Source organism: Notechis scutatus, chromosome 7 (genome assembly GCF_049901735.1).
Source record: "Notechis scutatus isolate UNSWTSFEM ecotype Mainland chromosome 7, rNotScu1.2, whole genome shotgun sequence".
Classification (NCBI taxonomy): domain Eukaryota; kingdom Metazoa; phylum Chordata; class Lepidosauria; order Squamata; family Elapidae; genus Notechis; species Notechis scutatus.
This window is the reverse complement of record NC_142015.1, coordinates 7,564,364-7,584,911: the sequence shown is the minus strand read 5'-3', so window position 1 is coordinate 7,584,911 and position 20,548 is coordinate 7,564,364. Positions and strand designations below refer to the sequence as shown.

Sequence of the window (20,548 nt, the reverse complement as noted above, 5' to 3'; positions counted from 1 at the left end):
TGCCATAGACAATTGCTGAGAAGATTCCTTCAATTTGTTCTATTTCTTTTTTCCTTTCCTTTTTCTCTCTTGGTGAAGTAAAGCCTAAACATGCACCCAGAACAAAATATTGGTAGTCCTTGACTTGCTACCAAAGAATTTCCATTGCCAAACAAGCCAGTTGTTAAGTGAGCCATGCCCAGTTTTACAACCATTTTTGCCACTCTGTTAAGTGAATCACACAGTCATTAAGGGTCTCCAGCTTGCTCCATTGGCTTTGCATAGGGGAAGACAGCTGGGAAAGTCACAAATGATGATTACATGAACACAGGATGCTGCAACCATCATAGATACATGCTGGTGCCGCCAACTGCCCAAAGTTTGATTCTGTGACTGAAGGGAGGCTGCGATGGTTGTAACTGTGAGGACCAGCCATAAGCCACAGTTTTCAGTGCCATTGTAACTTCAAATAGTTGCTAAACAAATGCTTGCAAGTCAGTGACTACTTGTACATTGCTACCGGTTGATTTCAGAAGACTGCAATATATGGCAGAGACGTAACGTATCTTCTATGTTGCAAGGGGCGAGGCAGGAAAACCCCACGGACACTAATCTATCTTCTTCTTCCTGCTGTTGCATGGTTCAGAATAATCCCCTCCCCCATTCTGCTTCCCATTTTAGGGATGTCTTTAACGTCTAACCTGCTTTCCTCTTTTATCCATCACAGATATTCATATTTGGTTTCTTGGGCTATGCTTCCTACTCTATTCCTTTAAACTCTTGTGTTTTGGAGGGAGCTAATGAATGATGGCTATACAATTGTTGAGAGCAGTTCTACCTTTTAAAATATAACACATTTTAACTACAACATGGTAAAGTGACACACAAATGATCCAAACCCTCCTTTTTGTAACTCCCTATTTCATTTTTGTAAGTTCTTAGTATGTTTTACAATTAGTTGCAAATAGTTAAAAATAACTTAATTGGAAAGGCATTAAAAGTGTTCCTCAATCCTTACCTTATTATCGCAGACATAATGCATGGTCCAGCATTGCAATTACAGGAAGCGCTGTCATGATTAATGCCCAGATTATGACCCAACTCATGGGCCATTTCAGATGCCATTATACTTGTTCTTCTGCTATAAACCTGAAAAAAAGAGAATACTTTGTTTACTGTTAGTCTGTCAAGAAACTGAAAGTGAATCCAATTATTATTAACACTAAGTGGCTAAAGTTGGTGACTAACTGATAAATGTTGAGTTGAGGATACCATCTCAGAATTCCTCTATGTATGTCCACCAAGACCCCAGAACATATACAAATACATCCAGAAGAAAACTTTGAAGTCCGGAAGCTAAAGCACAGGAGAAGATCAAAACCTATGCATCCATTTGCTATCTGCATTTATTTAGTCCGATCTAAGTATAGTACATAAAATTATACATTGTAATGTCCTCCCTCTCAATGAATTCTTCAGCTTCAATCACAACAATACAAGAGCACACAATAGATACAAACTCAAAGTAAACTGCACCAAACTTGATTGCAGAAAATACAACTTCAGCAACAGAGTGGTCAATTTTTTGGAATACTCTACCTGACTCTGTGGTTTCTTCCCCAAACCCCAAAAACTTTAACCATAGACTTTCTACTATTGACCTCATCCCTTTCCTAAGAGTTCTGTAGGGGGTGTGCATAAGCGCACCAATGTGTTTACTGTCCCTGTCCTATTGTTTCTTTTTTTCTTATTTGTATCCATTTCATGTATTCATAACCATGTTTATACTTATACCTGTTATCTAATAATAGCTTGACTAAATAAATAAATAAATGAATGAATGAATAACTGAATGAATAAATAAATAAATAAATAGTTATTAAAACTTACAGGCAACTTCAGTTCAAAAATATTCAGTGGTGTTTGTACAAGTTAGCATTTTCAGAATATTGAAGGCTGAAGTCCTAAACAAACTTAAGAATGAATGTTCTTTCTGAATAAAAAATGGCCTTTTTAAGCAAAGAGGCTTAGGATTACTTTATATTATCCACATCCTAATTCTGCTTATTAAGAAACAAAACTTTATGAGTTTTGTCGTATAAGTTTTTTTATTGCTGTGTCTCTCCATTTTTTCTATGTGAATAATAAACTAAGTTTACCGTTTCTCAATAAATGCATAGCATCATTTTAACTAATATGGTTTTCTTGCAGGATCTTAAAATATTGGAGTTTTTTTTTCTTTTGAAGTAGATTTAGCATTCTCTCATTTTCTCAATGCACATTAATTCAATCATATGCAATCTAGATCCTAAATTTCTTGGAAGAAAAAAAGGGTGATTCATGTTTGTCATTAGGATTGCTAAGAATACTGTTCAGGAGTATTATTTGGGAGTATTGTAATATGATTTGACCTGCTCATTTGCCAATTAGAGCACAGTTTGACTCCTCCTAATCAAGAAACATTGTAATATGTTGTCAACTTCTGATATATAGCTCATTGCATACAAGAAGTTCGATCTACAACATGTCTAGAATACATTGTGCCAAAGTGCCATCAATTGAGGCAGGACCTAGAGATGTCAAATCCACAAATAAATATGGATGAAAATGACATGGATCAAAAATAAGAAGACACTTTGCCCCTATAAGAAAGAAGGAGAGGGGGATAAAATTTATAGAAGAAAGCACATTATGTAGTCTTAGGGCATATATATCTCTCCATGGCTTTTTGCAAACCCATTCCTCAGTTACTATCAGTTTTCAGGATGTTAGAATTTATTTTAGATAAATAAATAAATAGGTAGCTATCAAATATAAGTAATAAAGTAAGAATGTAATTGCGCACAAATTAATACCTGTAAATAATGCACAAATTATTGTTATAAGATAAGCACTACAAATTGCTGTTGTTGAATAATATATTTTCTATGTATTTAATAAAGGTTTAATAAAGTTTTTTTAAAAAAGAATTTATTTTAGGTTCTAGTTTCAGAAGCCATTTAACTAAGCAGACCTGTATTAAACATATTCAAGATGCATTTTCACGATATGGTGATTTGGCTGGTGAATTAGGTTGGGGAGAGGGATTAGCATATTGTCTGAATCCAGCCCATAAGGTGAATTTAAATTCCATTAACCATGAAAATCCCAAATACATATTTATTTAATAGATTTTGTCTATCAATTTAGTTGTGCAGTTATTAAAGACTAGATGGGATTGGAAAAGGAGACTGGGAGACAAGTCAAATCAACATCTCTGGCAAAAATAAAATGGAATTTGTTTTTGTTTATTTTAATATTCTCCCTTGCACTTAGATCTGCCCTACATCTAGCCCCTAATATATTTCACAAGACCAACTTGTTATGCATGTATCCTGTAGGATTGCTCACAACACAATTGTTATTTGTCCAATGTCTTATAGATATAAGACAATAAATGTATCAATTTCCCACTCATTAAATTGCATGAGAATACATAGGCTGATGGGGTGCAGAACTAAGCAGTTAAGATACTGGGCTTGTTGACTGGAAAGTGGACAGTTAGAGACCTAAGTACTGCCTGACACACTGAGCTCCCATTATTTGTTCCAGCTCCTGCCAGCCTAGCAGTTCAGAAGCACAAAAACATAAGTTGATAAATAGGCACCATTTCGGTGGGAAGGTAATAGCATTCTTTGTGCTTTTGGCATTTAATAATGCTGGCCATGTGACTATGAAAGCATCTTTGAACAAAGTTGGCTCTTCAGCTGTGCTATTGCTAAATAGATTGGGTGGGTATTTTATGATTTTAGTTTATTCTTGGTTATCTGTTGTGTAATGCCAGCATTCATTTAACTGATGCAGAATGGGAACCGAACCATTACCTAATCAAATAAAAAATGAATGTGTAAGTACAGCCAAAGCATAGCAGGATAATCATTTGAGTTTCAATTTTAAATCTAGATGAAATGAAATCAAGCTGAGTTTTTGACCTGCAATCATTCAATGACCTCTCAACTCCATCCCTCATCTACAAAAAAAGAAGTGACTGACTTTGACCCAGAGATATAGTTCACATATGGTTTAAAGTACACAGCACTAACCTTCCCATAATCCTCCACTCCCAGATAGCCCCACTCCTTTTCCCCACAATGAGACGTACGTAAGTAACTGAGCATTATCATTCCTTTTGCGTGGCAGTAAAACTGTTTCTCTCCATTTTCCAAATGATTTCAAAGTGACATCCACATCTGGTTCAATGTTAATCTTATCTCGGTTGGACCAAATTTCTAGGCCAATCAGTGCAATGAGAAAATTCAAAGGTCTGTATATCTGTGAGGTGGACATGACAGCAATTAGAACCTCAAATGCAAGTAAACCCTGAGAACTTTGAGAAGACCAAGATTAAAAAGAAACTGGCATTGGCTTCTATGGGCAGGCGAAAAAAATAGATCTAGGCATCAATAGAAGAGAACTCTCTGGTGCTCTAGACTCAATTGTGGACTCCTTGCTGCTCTCTGAGTTTGCTGCTTTGCTTACTCAAGTAAGTTGTTTAGTCAGATAATGAAATGTCTGCAAGGAAACCACCAAGCTCAGACAGCACTAAGGACTCTATATATTGGGGAGGAGGAGGAGGAGGAGGAAGAAGAAGGAGGAGAAGGAGGAGAAGGAGAACAACAACAACAACAACAACAACAATAATACTTGGTTGATACCTAGGATACTGGCAGCAACCCATATCAACCATTAGATCCAGTCAATAATATTTGTGATACATTTTTAAATGTTCAGTTGACTGACTTTCATGTTTAATGAATAAAAGATAATATAATGATGATGATGATGATGATGATGATGATAATAGTAATAACAGTAATAACAGTAATAATATGATTAATTGATATTGCAATACCAGGTGATGCACGAATTGAAGAGAAACAACAAGAAAAAAATAACAAAATACTAAGGTTGAGTGATTGTGGAGGAATAAATCAATAATACCAGTGGTTGTACCAATAGAAATAGGAGCCCTTGGAGCAATATCCAAAGGGTTGCCCAGATAAATGGAAATTTTGAACTTATCAGACCTGAATATCCTGACTTTGCAAAAAAACCATCTTACTCAGAACTGCCTATATATTGAGATGTTACCTTAACAGCTCTTGGGTCCAACTACATATATAGTTCTGATTGAATTCTTGCAACACTTTTGGATTGGCATTCTCCCAACACTGTGGCTGTATTCACATAAGAGGCTGTCAGAGTATATTCATGAACTGAAATAGAGCTTAGTAACAAGGTCAGCCAGTGAGAGCTGAATTGAGGGCTGAAACTTAAAGAGAGAATTTGTTCTGTGCTCAGCTCTAAAGTGAAACTAACTTGCTTGCTTGTCTGCTGAAGTTGAGTTGCTGTTCTGCTTTGCACTTGTAACATGTTTACTTCTGTTTGAGTTTGCTCCATGTTGGAAAAATCTACAACTGGTATTTTACAATTTACTTAACATGTTTACAAAGACATTAAATGAAGCATCAGCCATCTGTGTTTATTTTTTCTGGCACAGAATTTACGCTGCAAAACTCTGAACAGGTTATGGGCCCAGAAAAAGACTGAATTGTAATTAAAGCTGAGAAACTGCCTGTTTTAAAAGTAAGAAACAAGGCTTTGCAGGATGGCTGAAAAAATTAAAGAGAGCTCCCTACCCCGTTTGGGTCAGAAGAACTATATTATTTGGGCTGTAAAAATGGAATGTTTCCTAAAGGCTCAAATGCTTTGGAATATTGTTGAAAATCCACCCCAGGCACCATTGAATGCTACAGATCAGAAGCTGCATGATAGAGCATTGGATTATTATATCATCTTAAGATTGGAAGATGATCAGTTTTTCAATGTGGCTGATTTAAAGACTGTAAAGGAAGTCTGGGATAAATTGAGGAGTGTTCATGTGAGTGTATCAGCATGCAACACCGTACAGTTACCAAGAAAGTTATATAGAGCTTGTTTGCAGCCAGGAGATTCAGTGGAAGAGCATTTTGTTCATATGCAAACTTTGTGGATTTGGAGCAGTGTGTGATGAGGATTCCTGAATCTCAGAAAAGTACTGCTAGTTTTGAACAGCCTAGATGAAACTTGGGACATTCTTTCTGCTGTGTTTGAATGCAAACCGGAGCAGGCGCTGCATTTTGAAGCCCTTAAAGCTTGTTTAATTAGACAGGAGACAAATCCATGGGGAGGGGTCCAAGGAGCAGAATGGAAAAGTCCACAGACTGGCTGTCTCCAGAGAAGAGAAAAACAGCAGGGTATATCAGATTACAGCTAAACAGAAAGCCCTACAACAGAGACGATGCTTCATTTGTGGACAAACAACTCATTTAAAGAAAGACTGTTTGCAAAGGGACTGTCCGCAAGACAGAAGAAGCAGTTTGCAAGAATGACAAGTTGATGGACAAATTGCAATAGCAAAAGTCAACTCTTGCAGGAGAGATCAATGATGTCAGCTATGGAATCATGATTCATTGCTGCCACCCAGCTGGAGAAAGTGGGGGTGGGGTTGATGTTAATTGAGTAGCTCTTAGTAGACAAAATATAATTCTTTTGATAGTTCAAGGTTAAAGAGTGTGGCGCACAGTGAATTGGAACTTACTTTGGGATTGGTTCATGTGATGTGATGATGAGTAAAAAAGAGATGGTTTGCAGATTGGGACATTGTGGGGAAGCCAGGAAACTTTTAGATTCAGAATTCCACAGATGTGCCAGGTGCTATTCTAATAAAAGTACTTTGAGATTATGCTTGTCTTGGAGTTACTGACAGGAATGGATGTTCCCTGGAATGCTGACAAATGGCTTATCAACAGTGGGGCTAGCCAAACGATTATTAATAATGCTAAATTGTTTTACAGGATGGATGCAGCTGCAGGAGACACAGTATCCTTGGCAAATGGCAAGAAAGCTAAAGTCATTGGAAGAGGCAGTGTGCAAATTCCATCTTTGGAAACAAGGTTTAATAATGCTTTATATATGCCAGAAATGGAACATAATTTGCTGAGTGTCTCTAGACATCTCTAAATGGGCAGTGTCTTATAAAGAAAAATGGGATTGTATGTGCAAAGGGCATAAAGCATGATAACCTTTATATGTTAGAGGGACAAAAAGTTCAATGTGCACAAACGTTTGGCAATGTTGCAAAACATGATTCATGTGTTGATCTTTTGCACAGAAAGCTTGGTCATGCCAGCTTCAAAGTTGTTCAAAAGATGGACCAGTATGCAGAAAGACTGCATGTAAAGGGATGTAAGGCATATTTGGATTGTGCAGTATGCAAAACATCAAAGTCCAAGGCATTCCCAGTAAGCAAGAGTAGCACAAGGCAGACAACAAGAGCTCTAGAGCTGGTACATGAAGATGTGGTGGGCCCAATGCAAGCCAGTTTGGGAGGAGCTAAGTATGTGCTGGTCATTGTAGATGACTATAGCAGGTTTGGGTTCTGCTTTTTATTAAAGAGTAAAACAGAGGTGCTACAGACATTTAAGCAATGTGTAAGTTTTGTAGAAAGAAGGTATAAACAACAGTTATGTCAGCTGCAAACTGACAGAGGTTCAGAATTCATGGCAACAAGTTTTCAGCAGTGGTTGACACAGTTAGGAATAAAACACAGACACACAAATAAGGATACACAGCAACTGAGAATGGTGTTGCTGAGAGACAGAACGGAGTCTTGCAAACCATGAAGGACTCACTGCTAGAGGATTCTGGCCTAAGCAGATCATATTAGGGTGAAGTCATATTGACTGCTAATTATTTAGTTAATAGGCTGTAGAGTTCCTCTATTAATGATATTCCATATGCAGTGCTATATGGGAGAAAACCATCTCTAGCACATTTAAGGGTGTTTGGAAGCAATGTGTGGATACATATTCCACAAGCAATTAGAAGAAAGGGGCAACCAAAGGCTAGAAAGCTCAGGTTTGCAGGCTATGAGCCAAGCTCAAAGAGTTATCACTTTAGTGATGGGAGGAAAAGAATAGTATTTTCAAGGTCTGCGAGTTTTGCAGAGCAAAATTGGAACAGAATTGATGCAAATTTGTGCAATGATTCACTTAGTAATGGTGATCCACTTAGTGATGCTAAGTCACTTAGTGACAGTAACTCACTTCAATGTCTGGGGAGGAGAAGCAAGAGAGGGTTGACACACAGGAGCAGTCAGCGCCATGCAGGTCAAAGCGATGGAATAAGGGGATTCCACCTGACAAGTATTTTGCTGGTAAAGTTAAAGTGTGTAATGTATGGTATGAGCCAAGGAACTACAAAGAACTATTAGTATTATCTAAAATTGAACAAGTTAAAAGGTGGGGATCAACGCAATTGCGTTGGATAGGTAAAAAAAGGAATTCTCAGGTATCCCTCAGGTATGAAGGGAACTGTGAATGTGGCTCTCCAAATACAGATATCTGAAGAATATTAAAGGTAATTGACTTTATGTCTATTCCAGTTATGAAGGGAGGAGTGTCGGAGTATATCCATGAACTGGAATAGAGCTTAGGTCAGCCAACGAGAGCTGAATTGAGGGCTGAAACTTAAAGAGAGAATCTGAGCTTGGTTTATCTCTGTTCTGTGCTCAGCTCTAAAGTGAAAGAGAAACTAACCTGCTTGCTTGTCTGCTGAAGTTGAGTTGCTGTTCTGCTCTGCACTTGTAACATGTTTACTTCTGTTTGAGTTTGCTCCATGTTGGAGAAATCTACAACTGGTATTGTACAATTTACTTAATATATTTAGAAAGACGTTAAATGAAGCATCAGCCATCTGTGTTTATTTTTCTGGCGCAGAATTTACACTGCAAAACTCTGAACAGAGGCTTACTAACCTAGTTACTGAATTAACCCATTTTCAAGGGTGGCCTTACATGCTGGATGACCAGCTGACCAAATGACCCACTTTTGCCTCCCCTGAAGCCACAAAAGTTAGCATTCTTACAAAAGTCCATCTCCTAGCTCCCTTTACCTTTATGTGTGTTGTGTCAACACAGTGAAAATCTGGGATGGGGCTGAGAAAAGTTTAAATCTGACAAGTGAAATAATTTTTGCCATATTCTCTTACCATGTTTAAATGGTTGACTATTTCATATACTTTTCTTTTTATAGCATGTTTTGTGCTGTTGTAATTCCTGTACTATAGAAAAGACAAACATGTTAAGATGAGATCATAATTATAGGAAGAAGGAAGTGAAGGAGGGAGACAACGAACATATCAGGATCATATCAGGACATAAAGGATCATTGAATTTGCTGATTCAGACAAAAGTAATATTTTTATCTAAGCAGTCCAAATAATTCTTTTGTGCTGGTTTTTAATCTGCATTTGTGCCTTTAATATATTCAGATTATTAACTTTTCAGCAGCATAGATGGGCTCTCCTCCTGGTTGGAGAAAATTTTGGTCAGCCTACTGAGGTGCTTTCCTAATTGATGCCATATATCTATGTTCAGAGAAGTGTGAGATAAGCATTCTCCACTAGATATCTTATTCTTCATGTGTTGTCAACTTGGATAAACAACTAGTGCAGGAATGTTTCAAAGAAATCTATAGAACTGTTTAACCATTGTGGGATAAAAATAAATTTAGATGGAATCCAGGAAGAACAAATGTGCAAATTAGAGTATATTTACAAATCTCTCTTTAACTTTGTAAATATTGGTTGGGTCCAATAACAAAAATATATATCAAAATTTATGATAAAGCACATTTTAAGAGAAATCCAGTTAGGATGTTTGTTTATGTCTTCAAAAATGCCTACATTAAAAAAGGCAGAAATCAACACAGAAAAAAATCGAATTATATCCAGTTACTTACCATTACGTTGTCTACAACCACGAAAAACTCAATGTATTTTTTGACCTGCAAGTACCTGTCTTGCTAAACAGAACAATAAACAAAAGGCTGTTTAGACTTGTTGCTCCCAGCAGCCAACAAGAATAATCAGAAAACGGCTTGTTATACTCCCTGGTGCATGTTCCACTTGCATGGCCAGTGAGAAAGCATGGATGGGCATGCTCTATTTGCACAAGTGGGTGCATGGTTGCACAAATGGAGTTGCGTGCACACGTGACCCCACTGCTCACCCTGAGCCATCCCCCCCACCCCGCCAGTCTGCAAAGCTGGAAAGGTTGGGGAACTCTGAGTTAGAGAATGTGCTGATACACTTTGGAGGAAAAAGTACATTATGCAATGGATTGTCAAGCAGAAACAAAAGTTGTCACCTTTAAAAAAAAGTTTGTCGTGACATAAATCACTTTCTTTGTATTAATATGGTGTGGCACATGTTTCCAATTAATCTGTTTTTGGAATTTATGATGCCGACATTTAAAGATAAATTTATATATGAATACCTAGCTCTGAACAGAATTTAATAGGAATAAAAACAAGCATGTGAAGAAATTGCTTTCTTTGACCTATTTTTCAGCCTGCCAAATGACCTTCTCACTTTTCCTTCCCTTTCTCAAACCAAGGATTTCAACCAATCACATAGAAACATAGTGATGTGGTCATGCTATAGAACCATTTAGACCTTGCCTGCAATGATAACACACCATACATCAAAGACAAGATAAGGGGAGGCAATCAGACATTTTGACCCCCTGAACTCACCATAAATGGTCAAAAATTTATATCTTTCCTTTGATGTAATTTAAAAATGATTACTGAAGTATTGTTTCAGACGTCTTAGGAACAAGAACAACATGGTCAGAGTAGGTTCTTTACTGCTGCTCTCCTATAGACAGGAATCTTGCCAGACTAAAGTAAACTCTGTTTAACCATTGAATATATCCTCTGAAAATTTTAGAGAGGATCCTTTCTGGGCTTCTTTCAGCAATCCAAGGACTCATTACTGATCTGCCTCTTATTTCTCTGAGAAAGAGCCCTTCCCTCCTGCATTCCACTGTTAGGTTTCACCACTAGAATTGCCAAATTACTCAGGAAGTACACTTACGCTAAGATCTGCATGTGCGAGGGTGTATTACTTGCTTTCCCAAGGAAAGTGTATTCATGTTTTTTCAGCATACAGAACTACAAGGCCAAATTGCCAATTCTAGAGTGCAATTTCTCTCCTTGCTCTCTGACAGCCAGTTTCTTAACTCTGCTGCACAAGATCTAGTTTGAATAAAGTGACCATGAGCAGACATTGAGAATAGAACATTTGAGATAAAGGACCAATTAAGGACCAATTAAACATAATGTATATAACCACATCTTGCTGAGGATAAAGACTTTGGAAATGGGGGCTCTTCCCTTATGAATTCTATCTAATTACCCTCCCCCGCCAAAGAATTTCTTGTTTACTTTGCATTTTAGAAACAAGTTAATGAATCCCTGTTCTTGAACCATGTTATATATCTGAGAGTTTAATATAAGATTTACTTCAGGAGTATTAGTTAATTGAGAGATCTTTTCGATGGGCTCATCTGACTCCGAAGTAGTATGGGTTACCCCACAGATTTTGGGGATCTCATCCTCTTTTTCTACATTTTCATCTTTGTAGATTGCATGGGATTCACTGTCGGAAAGCTTCAAGGGCTCAATAAAGTATGTCTCCCCTCGATGCATGAAATGTCCTCTGTAAAAGAATGTAGAAAAGGGTGGTCAGAGATGGATAACCAATAGAAGAAATTATTGTTAGTTCAGGGATGATCTGCACTGATGATGTTACCTAGTTGGGTAGTGAAATGTCTGCAAGGAAACAACTAAGCTTTGAGAGCCATTTTTAATTAACCAAGTCAACATTCCCTGTTTTTTTAATCCCTCCCTAAAACTCACTGAAATTGTTATTTTCTTTCTATCTGTCTGTCACTTTCTCTGTCTGTCTGTCTATCATCTATCTATCTATCTATCTATCTATCTATCTATCTATCTATCTATCTATTACACATTACATATACAATGTACTGTAGAAACTATAGCACAGTATTTGGCTGTGGTCAAGGAAATAAAATCAGATTCATATGATAGCAGTTTGAGATAGGAGTCAGGATGACCAGGATATTTAATAAAGAATGGAAATAAGAATTCTTGGCAAGAATCTTCTTAGAGAGGGCAATGTAGAATAATATGAATAACAATGTAGAATAACAATGCAGAATAACAAGGAGCTGGAAGCTAAAACACATGGTGAGTGGTTGCAGGAACCAGGTACATCTAGTGTAAGGAAGAGAAGGATTAAGAGTGACATGATAACAGTTTTCCTATATTTAAGGGGCTAAGAGGGAGACATTCTATTCTCCAAAGCACCTGAAGGCAGGACAAGAAACAATGGATGGAAACTAATTTAGGAAAGAAGCAACCTAGAATTAAGAAAAAATTTCTTGACAGTTGGAACAATTAACCAGTGGAAAGATATACATTCTGACATTGTGCGTGTTCCATCACCCCTGGTTTTCAAAAAGAGATTGACAACCACTTGAGCAGGAGGTTGGACTAGAAGACCTCCAAGGTCCCTTCCAATTCTGTTTTTCTATCATTCTGTTGTTCCCTTATTATTCTTTTGTTATTCTGTTCTGTCCACCATTTAATGTATTCCCCCGCTGCATGGACACAGTCTCTGCACAAAGGGCATCTTTTAGTGTCTTCCTTCAATAGCAGCTATTGGGAGAACATTGAACCTGACTAATGATAAGGACCTTCTGGTTGGAGAAGGTGTGCAGAGTGACTCAAGAAAGTGTTTCTGGGTAGAACTGAAAAGTCTGCTATATACAAAGGAGGCATGGGCTTGGAAGCTCCTTTAGACAGACCTTGATTTAGCTCCCTAGTGTCTCTACTAGCTGGCAGCAGCTCATGTTTCAACCAAAGTCTTTCTAAATTCTGCAGAAGTCACACCCAACTAATTTTCATGAAAAACTCCATTTTAAGTTGGAGTTATGACAACTCCAAGAGCAGTATTTTATTCTTAATAAAATCAATAAAAGATAAGAGACTATCTTACTTCAAGCCGTCGCATGCACTGATGACTGCACTTGAATCAGCTTCATTCTGAATGTAGCCATGATAATAGCAGTGATCCTGTATGCGGGCAAGAGGGTTACACTGGTTAAAGCTTGTTTGTAGTGTGATTTGATGAGCATAAGTACAGTTCCAATGTATTCCACAACATCAATAAAATAATGAGTAAGACAGAAACTAGTTGAGAATATTTTTATTGAGGAGGACAGAAAATGAAAAGGTAGATCGTATAAACCTGATATTCTCATAATAAATCTATTTGTGAAACTCACTCCCCAAAATATTTGCTTCTAACCAGTAGGAAAGCACTGGTTGATTGAAATCTTTCCCTACTAATTCAATGAATAAAACCAACTGGGTTTAACAATCCATATATCCTTATATGAATATTTCAGTATAAGATATTTTATACATATACAGTCATTCTTATTTGAGTAGCCTGGTCTGGAACATGCCTATGTGGAATATTGTGCTCAAATATTCCTCTCAATTTATTTCCTAAAAGTAAGATAATCTGGATATTGAACCTACCTGAACCGGAGGGCTTGTTGTAATTTCTCTGCCATCAGGGGCATAATGAGTTTCAGTGTAATCTTCTGAAAAAAGTCCTCTGCAAAGAAGAGAATATCTATGTCAGAAATTAAGTAGGACAGAGATAATTTTATAGTAAGTCTACAACTACTGTATTTTAGGCATATTGTTTGGTATCAAAGGAAAGGGGCAGGTATTTCATGAGGATGCTATTTAAGAGGAGTGAAGCCCATACTAGATTCACCTGAGTAAAGAGATTTGCACCAAGAAAGCTGTGCAATTCTCTTCATCAAATCTCAGAGGTGGTATGATTGACCAGGAGAAAACATTCTGTATTGCCTCTTCTTTTTATTCTTCTGGTCTATGCAACAGTCTGATGAAACTGCTTGGTGTATAAAGGAGAGCAGTATAGTTCTATTTACTTAAGAGCAGGGGTGGGATTCAAATTTCTTAACTGGTTCTGTGGACGTGACCTAATTTGTGGGTGTGGCTTGGTGGTCATGTGATTGGGTGGACATGGCTTGCTGACTGGGTGTGGCTAGGCAGTCATGTGACTGGGGTGGATGTGGCCAGGTGACTGGCAAACCAAATATAAGGGGTCCTCGCTTAATGGCCAGTTGCTTAGCAAGTGTTCTAATTTACAACTGACCTCCCCAGAGCTACTTGATCTGTTTTTGGTAGGCTGGGGCAGTGGGTGCTCATGCTTAAAGTGACAGGCAGGCTTTAAAGCAGTATTCTTAAAGTGTGCATGCTGCTTTAAAGCCTGCCTGTTGCTTTAAATGTGGGGAACTGCAATGGGCCTGCAATGGGCGGCAACCAGCCTCCAGCTACTTGAGTTTTTGAGGCTGGGGCAGCAGGTGCTCACACTTAAAGCAGGAGGCAGGCTTTAAAGCAGTATTCTTAAAGTGTGCATGCTGCTTTAAAGCCTCCCTGTTGCTTTAAATGTGATGGGACCTTGCAATGGGACCCTGCAATGGGACTTTGAGCACCCCCCACCCCAGCTATCACTGCTCCACTTGGAGATGATTTCGGAGGGCTGGGGCAGCAGGTGCTCACACTTAAAGCAGGAGGCAGGCTTTAAAGCAGCATTCTTAAAGTGTGCATGCTGCTTTAAAGCCTGCCTTTGCTTTAAAGTGATGGGACCCTGCCTGCCACTTCAAGCGGGGGGCACTTGACCCCCCCAGCGCACTGCGGCCACTTGGAGACAGAGGGCTGGGCGGGGCTCCCTTCAAGCCAGGAGGCGGAAGCTGCGCTACAGGGTGCTGATGGCCCTCAGCCTGCCAGCCTTAAAGCCTGCTCCAGCCCTCCATAAAAGCATCTCCAAGTTGAGCAGCAACAGCTGGGGTGGGGGGTGCTCAAGGTCCCATTGCAGCTGCACGCCACCACCTCCTCCCCCCTTTCTTCCTTTTCGCCACCCACTGCTGACTGGAGCTCACCTGATCACAGTTTGTCCCAGACCAGGTAGGTGTGTGTGTGTGTGTGTTTGTGACAGCTGCGGCAGGTGTGTTTGTGTGTGTGTGCTCATGGCCCTGCTGCTTTAAGTGTGCAGCAACAGCTGTATGCTTTAAAGCATGCTGCTTTAAAGCGTGAGCACTCCCCACCTCCCCAGCCCTCAAAAGCATCTCCGCAGGCAGCAGAGGTGGCGGACTGGCTGCCTCCCATTTTGCCCCTGAGAGAAGCGGGCAGAGGCGGCAGAGACGCTGTGGTGACAGAGCTGCTTATGGGCGGCAGCACTGCCACATGGTAGGGAGAGTTGGGAGAATGCTGCGTGGTGGCTTAGCCAGCCAGTGGGATGGGGCTGCACTGGAGGGGAAGCCAGCCAAGCCCGGGGATGTTGCGGGGTAGCTAGATAGGCTGGGTGAGGGTAGGGGAGCCTCAGGGACAGTGGGGGAAGGGTTAGCACAACTCGCAGGCTTACCTGTGAGCAGGCAGATCAGAAGAGAGGCTCATGTCGGCTCTGGGCTTTTTTTCTCACCTGCTCTTGCTGGGAGAGCGTCTCCTGGCAGAGCAAAAACCTTGAAAGTCCCTCTCCCTTTGGAAATGACTTCTAGGCAGCAGAGAGAAACAGGATTCAACTGATTCCCGAATGGGGGGACTTGTAAGCTTTTTGCTCTGCCGCAGCGAAAAGCAGGCAACAATGGCTGGCCTGGCGGGCAAAAGCAGGCTGCAGGCATGTCACGCATGCGCACGATGTTGCACGTGTGCAACAGGAACTGACTGGGCAGGGAGCGGAGAAGAGGGCGGAGAGGGGTGGGGCCAGCCTGGGGGCCGCTTTACTGGTTATCTGAACTATTGGGAACCATAACAACCGGTTCTATAGAACCAGTCCGAACTGGTAGAATTCCATCCCTGCTTAAAGTAAAATGAAGCAACCTCAAAGAAATGGATGCCTTGACTCTTCACACAGAAGCATCTGTCTTGAAGTTTTAAACTAATATATGGATTCACTTTCCACTCCTAGTGTCACATCTATGTGCTTTCGCATTTCCTTCTATTTTTCCAATCTAGATATTCTTTGCTAGTCTTCCACCTCTAGCCCTGCTTGGCTTCCATCCCAAAACGTGATCAGATGCTGCCCTTGAAATCCTGGATAGCCTTCATATTTAAACAAAACTAAAAAGGACACTAGGATTTCTAAAGCACACAGCCATTTTCAAAGGTGATGCGGCATTTACAGGTTAGGGGATAATGAAAATGGCATACTTTCTTTTAGTGGTATTAGTAGTTTACATATGAGAAATCCAACTTACAATTAAGAGCAATTTCCTGACAATGGGAACAATTAATTGGTGCAATGGCTTGCCTTCAGAAGTTGTGGGTATTCCGTCACTGGAGGTTTTTAAGGAATGATTGGATAGCTATGGAATGGTACAGTCTCCTGCTTGAGCAGGGGGTTGGACTAGAAGACCTTCAAGGTCCCTTCCAACTATGTTATTCTTTTCTGCTGAAAAATAATTTTGTTCCATTTTTGTTTCCTGTAGTGAAACAAAGCTGCCAATCTTTTTAAAAGGCCTGGCTAGATGAGTCAATGAAAGACCAAAAACTTCTTTCAATGGTTAGTTATTATGCGAATATAAGCCAGGTGGCTTATATTTGCACAATATCTTTATTAATATCTTGATTTATAATTCAAATAGAACACCACCAAGTAGATTCAGATGGCATTCTTTGAAAAAAAGTGTAGTGAAATCTGGGCTTACTTAGGTCTTTCATGCCTTAATAGGGCATGATATTTCATGCCTTTCATGCTTCAATATGTAAATTCTGATGTAAGTTGATTGACTATATAGATTTCTTAGGTAATATTATTCAGATCAATAGGATATCTTTGAAGCAGCATAAGGCATCGTTTTAAAAACTATAATATTTCATAACTAATCTAGGTAATTCAAGGGATAGAAGGTTATGAGCCTTGAATGGTTCAACTTTATCTAAATTGATATAGTACAGCAATGAACCATAGAAAGCTGAAATAAACAATTCTCAGTTCAGGGGTAAAACCTGATTAATGTGTTCACCAACTATATCGATTTTTCCTATAGTGTAAAATTTAATTTACTTTTAGTTTCCCAAACAAAGCAATACAATTATTATTTCTCTTGGATTACGTCCAAGAATATACATTTTCCATATCGTTCTAATTAAGTTAAGAGAACTTTGGAGATAACATACTTATTTCTTTCTAATTGAAGGACCACTGGCTCTCCATTCACTTGAAATTCATATTGCATTGTATCTTCATACTTGGTCTGAAATGCAAAGAGTTCAGAGTTTGTTTGTTTTTAAAAAAATAGGCAAATAAAATGTGTACCCTTTTAACAACTCTACACCTGTGTCAAATGGAGAGCTATAGAAAAAGTATTTATTAGATTTAGAATATTTCATCTGGTGCTTGAACAGCACTATAAAAATTTAAATTGAATTAAACTTTCTAGCACAAGTTCAAGATCTCATTCTCCAACTGAGCATCTTTTGAACATTAGTAGTAACCTATTAATATTAGGAAATTCTGTTCTATGTTGCCAGGAGTCTCCTCAATTTTATGCGAATTAGGTGACTATATAAATTTGTTGAATGAATGAATGAATGGGGCACATAGATTTCAATGAAAAAAAATCCAGATAATCATTAGATGGCAGCAAAGTGAATCAAAAATTTATGTTGGCTGGCAAGAAGTCTTTTGCTGAGATCTTTTTCTTACCTCTGGCTGAGGATTCTGAACTCCAGGCACTTTTTTTGGATACACTACTTCATAATCATTAACATTCCCAGATTCCAGGATGATAGAGCTCCCTTCGTAAGGGGGAAGAAAAATAAGAAAACTTTGGTTGACTTTGGGATGTTATTCTACCATTCTCACACCCACAACTCAATTTGTTATTCAGTTATCAATGAAGAACGGAATCTTTTTCTAGTGGAACACAGCACTGAAATCAAGATTTTCTCTGGGTATGCAATTTGCAGAAGGATGTTTGAGAGCTGGGAGATTATCTAGAGACATTGCTTTGGGCAGCTGGAAAAGAAAGATTTTGGAGCTTGAAAAAAGAAAGTGCAAGTATAAGGATAACATGAGACCCTATAAATCACAATAGTTTGATTCACAAAATTCAGTAAACCATATTACATTATGGTTTAGTATATCCATAGTGAAAAAGCTAGGCAAAGTTAGCTTGTTATGCAAATGCAGCTTATTAGGAATTCATTCCAGTTGAACTGCTATTTTATTGCCATCCGAATACATGTTGTATTTGGTTTGGTTGATTCCGTTCTTTCACTTTCAAAAATAACATGTATACAATCAAATTCAGTGATTTCAGAATTAGACAAAAGTTGAAGAATTTAGTATGACTACAGTATGTGCACATTCAATGGTCACTCACCTGCTATTTGTTCCTTAACATACTTTGTAAATGTGGTAGTCCAACACCTACAGTACTCCCTGATGTACGATCACAACTGAGACCAACATTTGTTAACAGATTAATGGGCCCTATCCAACAAAATGAATTTCAATGTGAAGAAAAGCAAAATTTTACATTAAAACCTGTGAAGAATGGCTGCAGGATTTGGGTTTGGCTAGTCTGAAGAAAAGAAGAATTAGGGGTGATGATAGCAGTATTCTAGTACTTGAGGGGTTGTCACAAAGAAGAGGGGGTCAAAGTACTGGATATGTTTAAGAGGGAGAGGAAGGAGAGAGACAGGGAGGGAAAGAGAGAGGGAGGGAGGGATGGAGGGAGAAGGAGAGGGGGAGGGAGAGGCTGAATTCTAAGCATAAGTAGCATTTGGCCTTGGAAATCTGTCTTCTGAGACTGATGGGCATCTTCCAAAGGAAGCCTCAGGCAGAAGGATATATCTACTTATCCATGTACCTATCCATTTGTACCTGATGCTCCCAGAAACAGGGAGGGGTTCAACTCCATCTCCTGGAAATGAAGGTTATTATTGCTCCCTTGCTTTGAGCACAGAAAATCAGCAATTTCCCTTCTTCTTTACTATATTGTTCTCTATAAATTATTATTCTAATTTTGAAAGTTACCTCCTGATAAGGACATCCCCATCATTCCTTGCTTTAAAAAAACCCAGGCTATCCCAGTGAGCTTCTGACCCTCTCCTGTATTTGGGCAACCATCTGAATCAGTTGAGCATTATTATTTGTAATGATATGGGGGAATGACTTTGGAGACAGGAGGAAGAGCCACAGACTAATCAACTGGCATGTAAAAGGTATCATATTAACTTGTGTACATTTTGAAGGCTCTCTTTAACAACAATAACATAGCTTTTGTTTGGCTGAATATTATGCTAGCTTAATTACAGGATGTCTAATTGACCTATTGAAATAAAATTAGAACTGAAAGCTCTTTATTTTTCTTTAACATTTTGCTTCCTGAAATGTTCTTGCCACAAACCCTATCTCTCTGTGCTCTTCAGTCTTCTAATCCTTTTTTAAACTCACATTATTGGAAAATCTTCTCTCCAAATTGAACATGCTTTTCTTCTGAGGATATTATGACTTTTCTTTCTTAGGATCTGTTTGTGGCTTGACAAAATTTAAGCAAAAATACTCCCTCCCCCCAATCTACGTAACTTTCGAACAAATGTGAGCTTTGAGAGCAAAGCACTCTTTTGCTAAGTCTGTAGAAATGGAAATGGAACAAATTTTGGTTAAGCATCCAAAGAAAAACCATAGAAATTTGTTGGGTGCCATAGACTTTTACCAAGAAAGAGTCTGAACATTGAAACCAAAGAAAACATCTTACCTTGATATGGAAAAACCGTGAAGCATATAGTTACCAAGAGAGCTTGGATCATTTTGGAGCGTGGATTGGACTGGTTCCAAGCCAACCTGAATTCTTCTCCTGTTGACCGTGAGAAGCAAGTAGTGAGTCCTTCAGCTCCATTCATGCCCTTACATGCAAAGGTGTTTGCTAAAGGATTTGCCCAAATTCTAAGTTGTAACAATATTACTGGAGGGCAGTTTTCCAACTATATTACTGGAGGGCAGTTTTCCAACTGGCTTAGTCCTTGTCACTGCAATAATGACATCTGGAAAGCTTCTTTGAAAGCATCCCTGAAAGCAAAAGCCAAATGGAGAGGATTAAATGCTCACAGCATTGCCTCATTTGGCTCACATGTTTGGGGTCTCTTGGGCATGGGATCTTAAATGCCACGAGTTGGTTTTTATCGTATTTTGTGAGCACTTTTTCAACAATCTAGCTTCTTTTCAATATTGGTAGCATTTAATGCTTGTGCCCAGAAGTTCTGGGTGCTCAATTACTGGAAATATTTAAAAGACTGCACAGCCATTTCTCTGAAACGGTATAGGGTTCCCCCCAACGTCCCTTCTAAGTGTTATTCTGTTATTCTGACACCTTTCCCAGGACCTCTACTCAGAGTTTGGCATCCTCAGTTTTCCTGCCTGAGCAGGGGGTTGGACTAGAAGACCTCCAAAGTCCCTTTCAACTCTGTTAAACACACATGTATTTATGCTCTGGACTATAGATATTGAATGCATGTAAACCCTGAAAAATATGTGGTAGCTCTGGGCAAAAGAAAGGCAGTAGAATCACTCTAGG

At 38.9% G+C, this 20,548-nt stretch overlaps 1 protein-coding gene across 1 annotated transcript in view; it reads right to left on the bottom strand.

The window, feature by feature from the left end:
* The window catches only part of LOC113431536 (zinc metalloproteinase-disintegrin-like MTP9), a 51,758-nt gene extending 31,807 nt beyond the window's left edge, over window positions 1-19,951 (bottom strand). The window contains exons 1-10 of the mRNA XM_087969936.1: window positions 19,733-19,951; window positions 17,674-17,765; window positions 17,145-17,221; window positions 13,473-13,551; window positions 12,925-13,001; window positions 11,367-11,562; window positions 9,801-9,863; window positions 9,049-9,120; window positions 4,062-4,290; window positions 998-1,154 (exon numbers count right to left, since the gene is read on the bottom strand). Of these exons, the coding sequence (XP_087826062.1) occupies window positions 998-1,154; window positions 4,062-4,290; window positions 9,049-9,120; window positions 9,801-9,863; window positions 11,367-11,562; window positions 12,925-13,001; window positions 13,473-13,551; window positions 17,145-17,221; window positions 17,674-17,765; window positions 19,733-19,877 (1,187 nt within the window). The 5' untranslated portion in view covers window positions 19,878-19,951. The remainder of the gene's footprint in view (window positions 1-997; window positions 1,155-4,061; window positions 4,291-9,048; window positions 9,121-9,800; window positions 9,864-11,366; window positions 11,563-12,924; window positions 13,002-13,472; window positions 13,552-17,144; window positions 17,222-17,673; window positions 17,766-19,732) is intronic.
* Window positions 19,952-20,548: the final 597 nt, after the last annotated feature.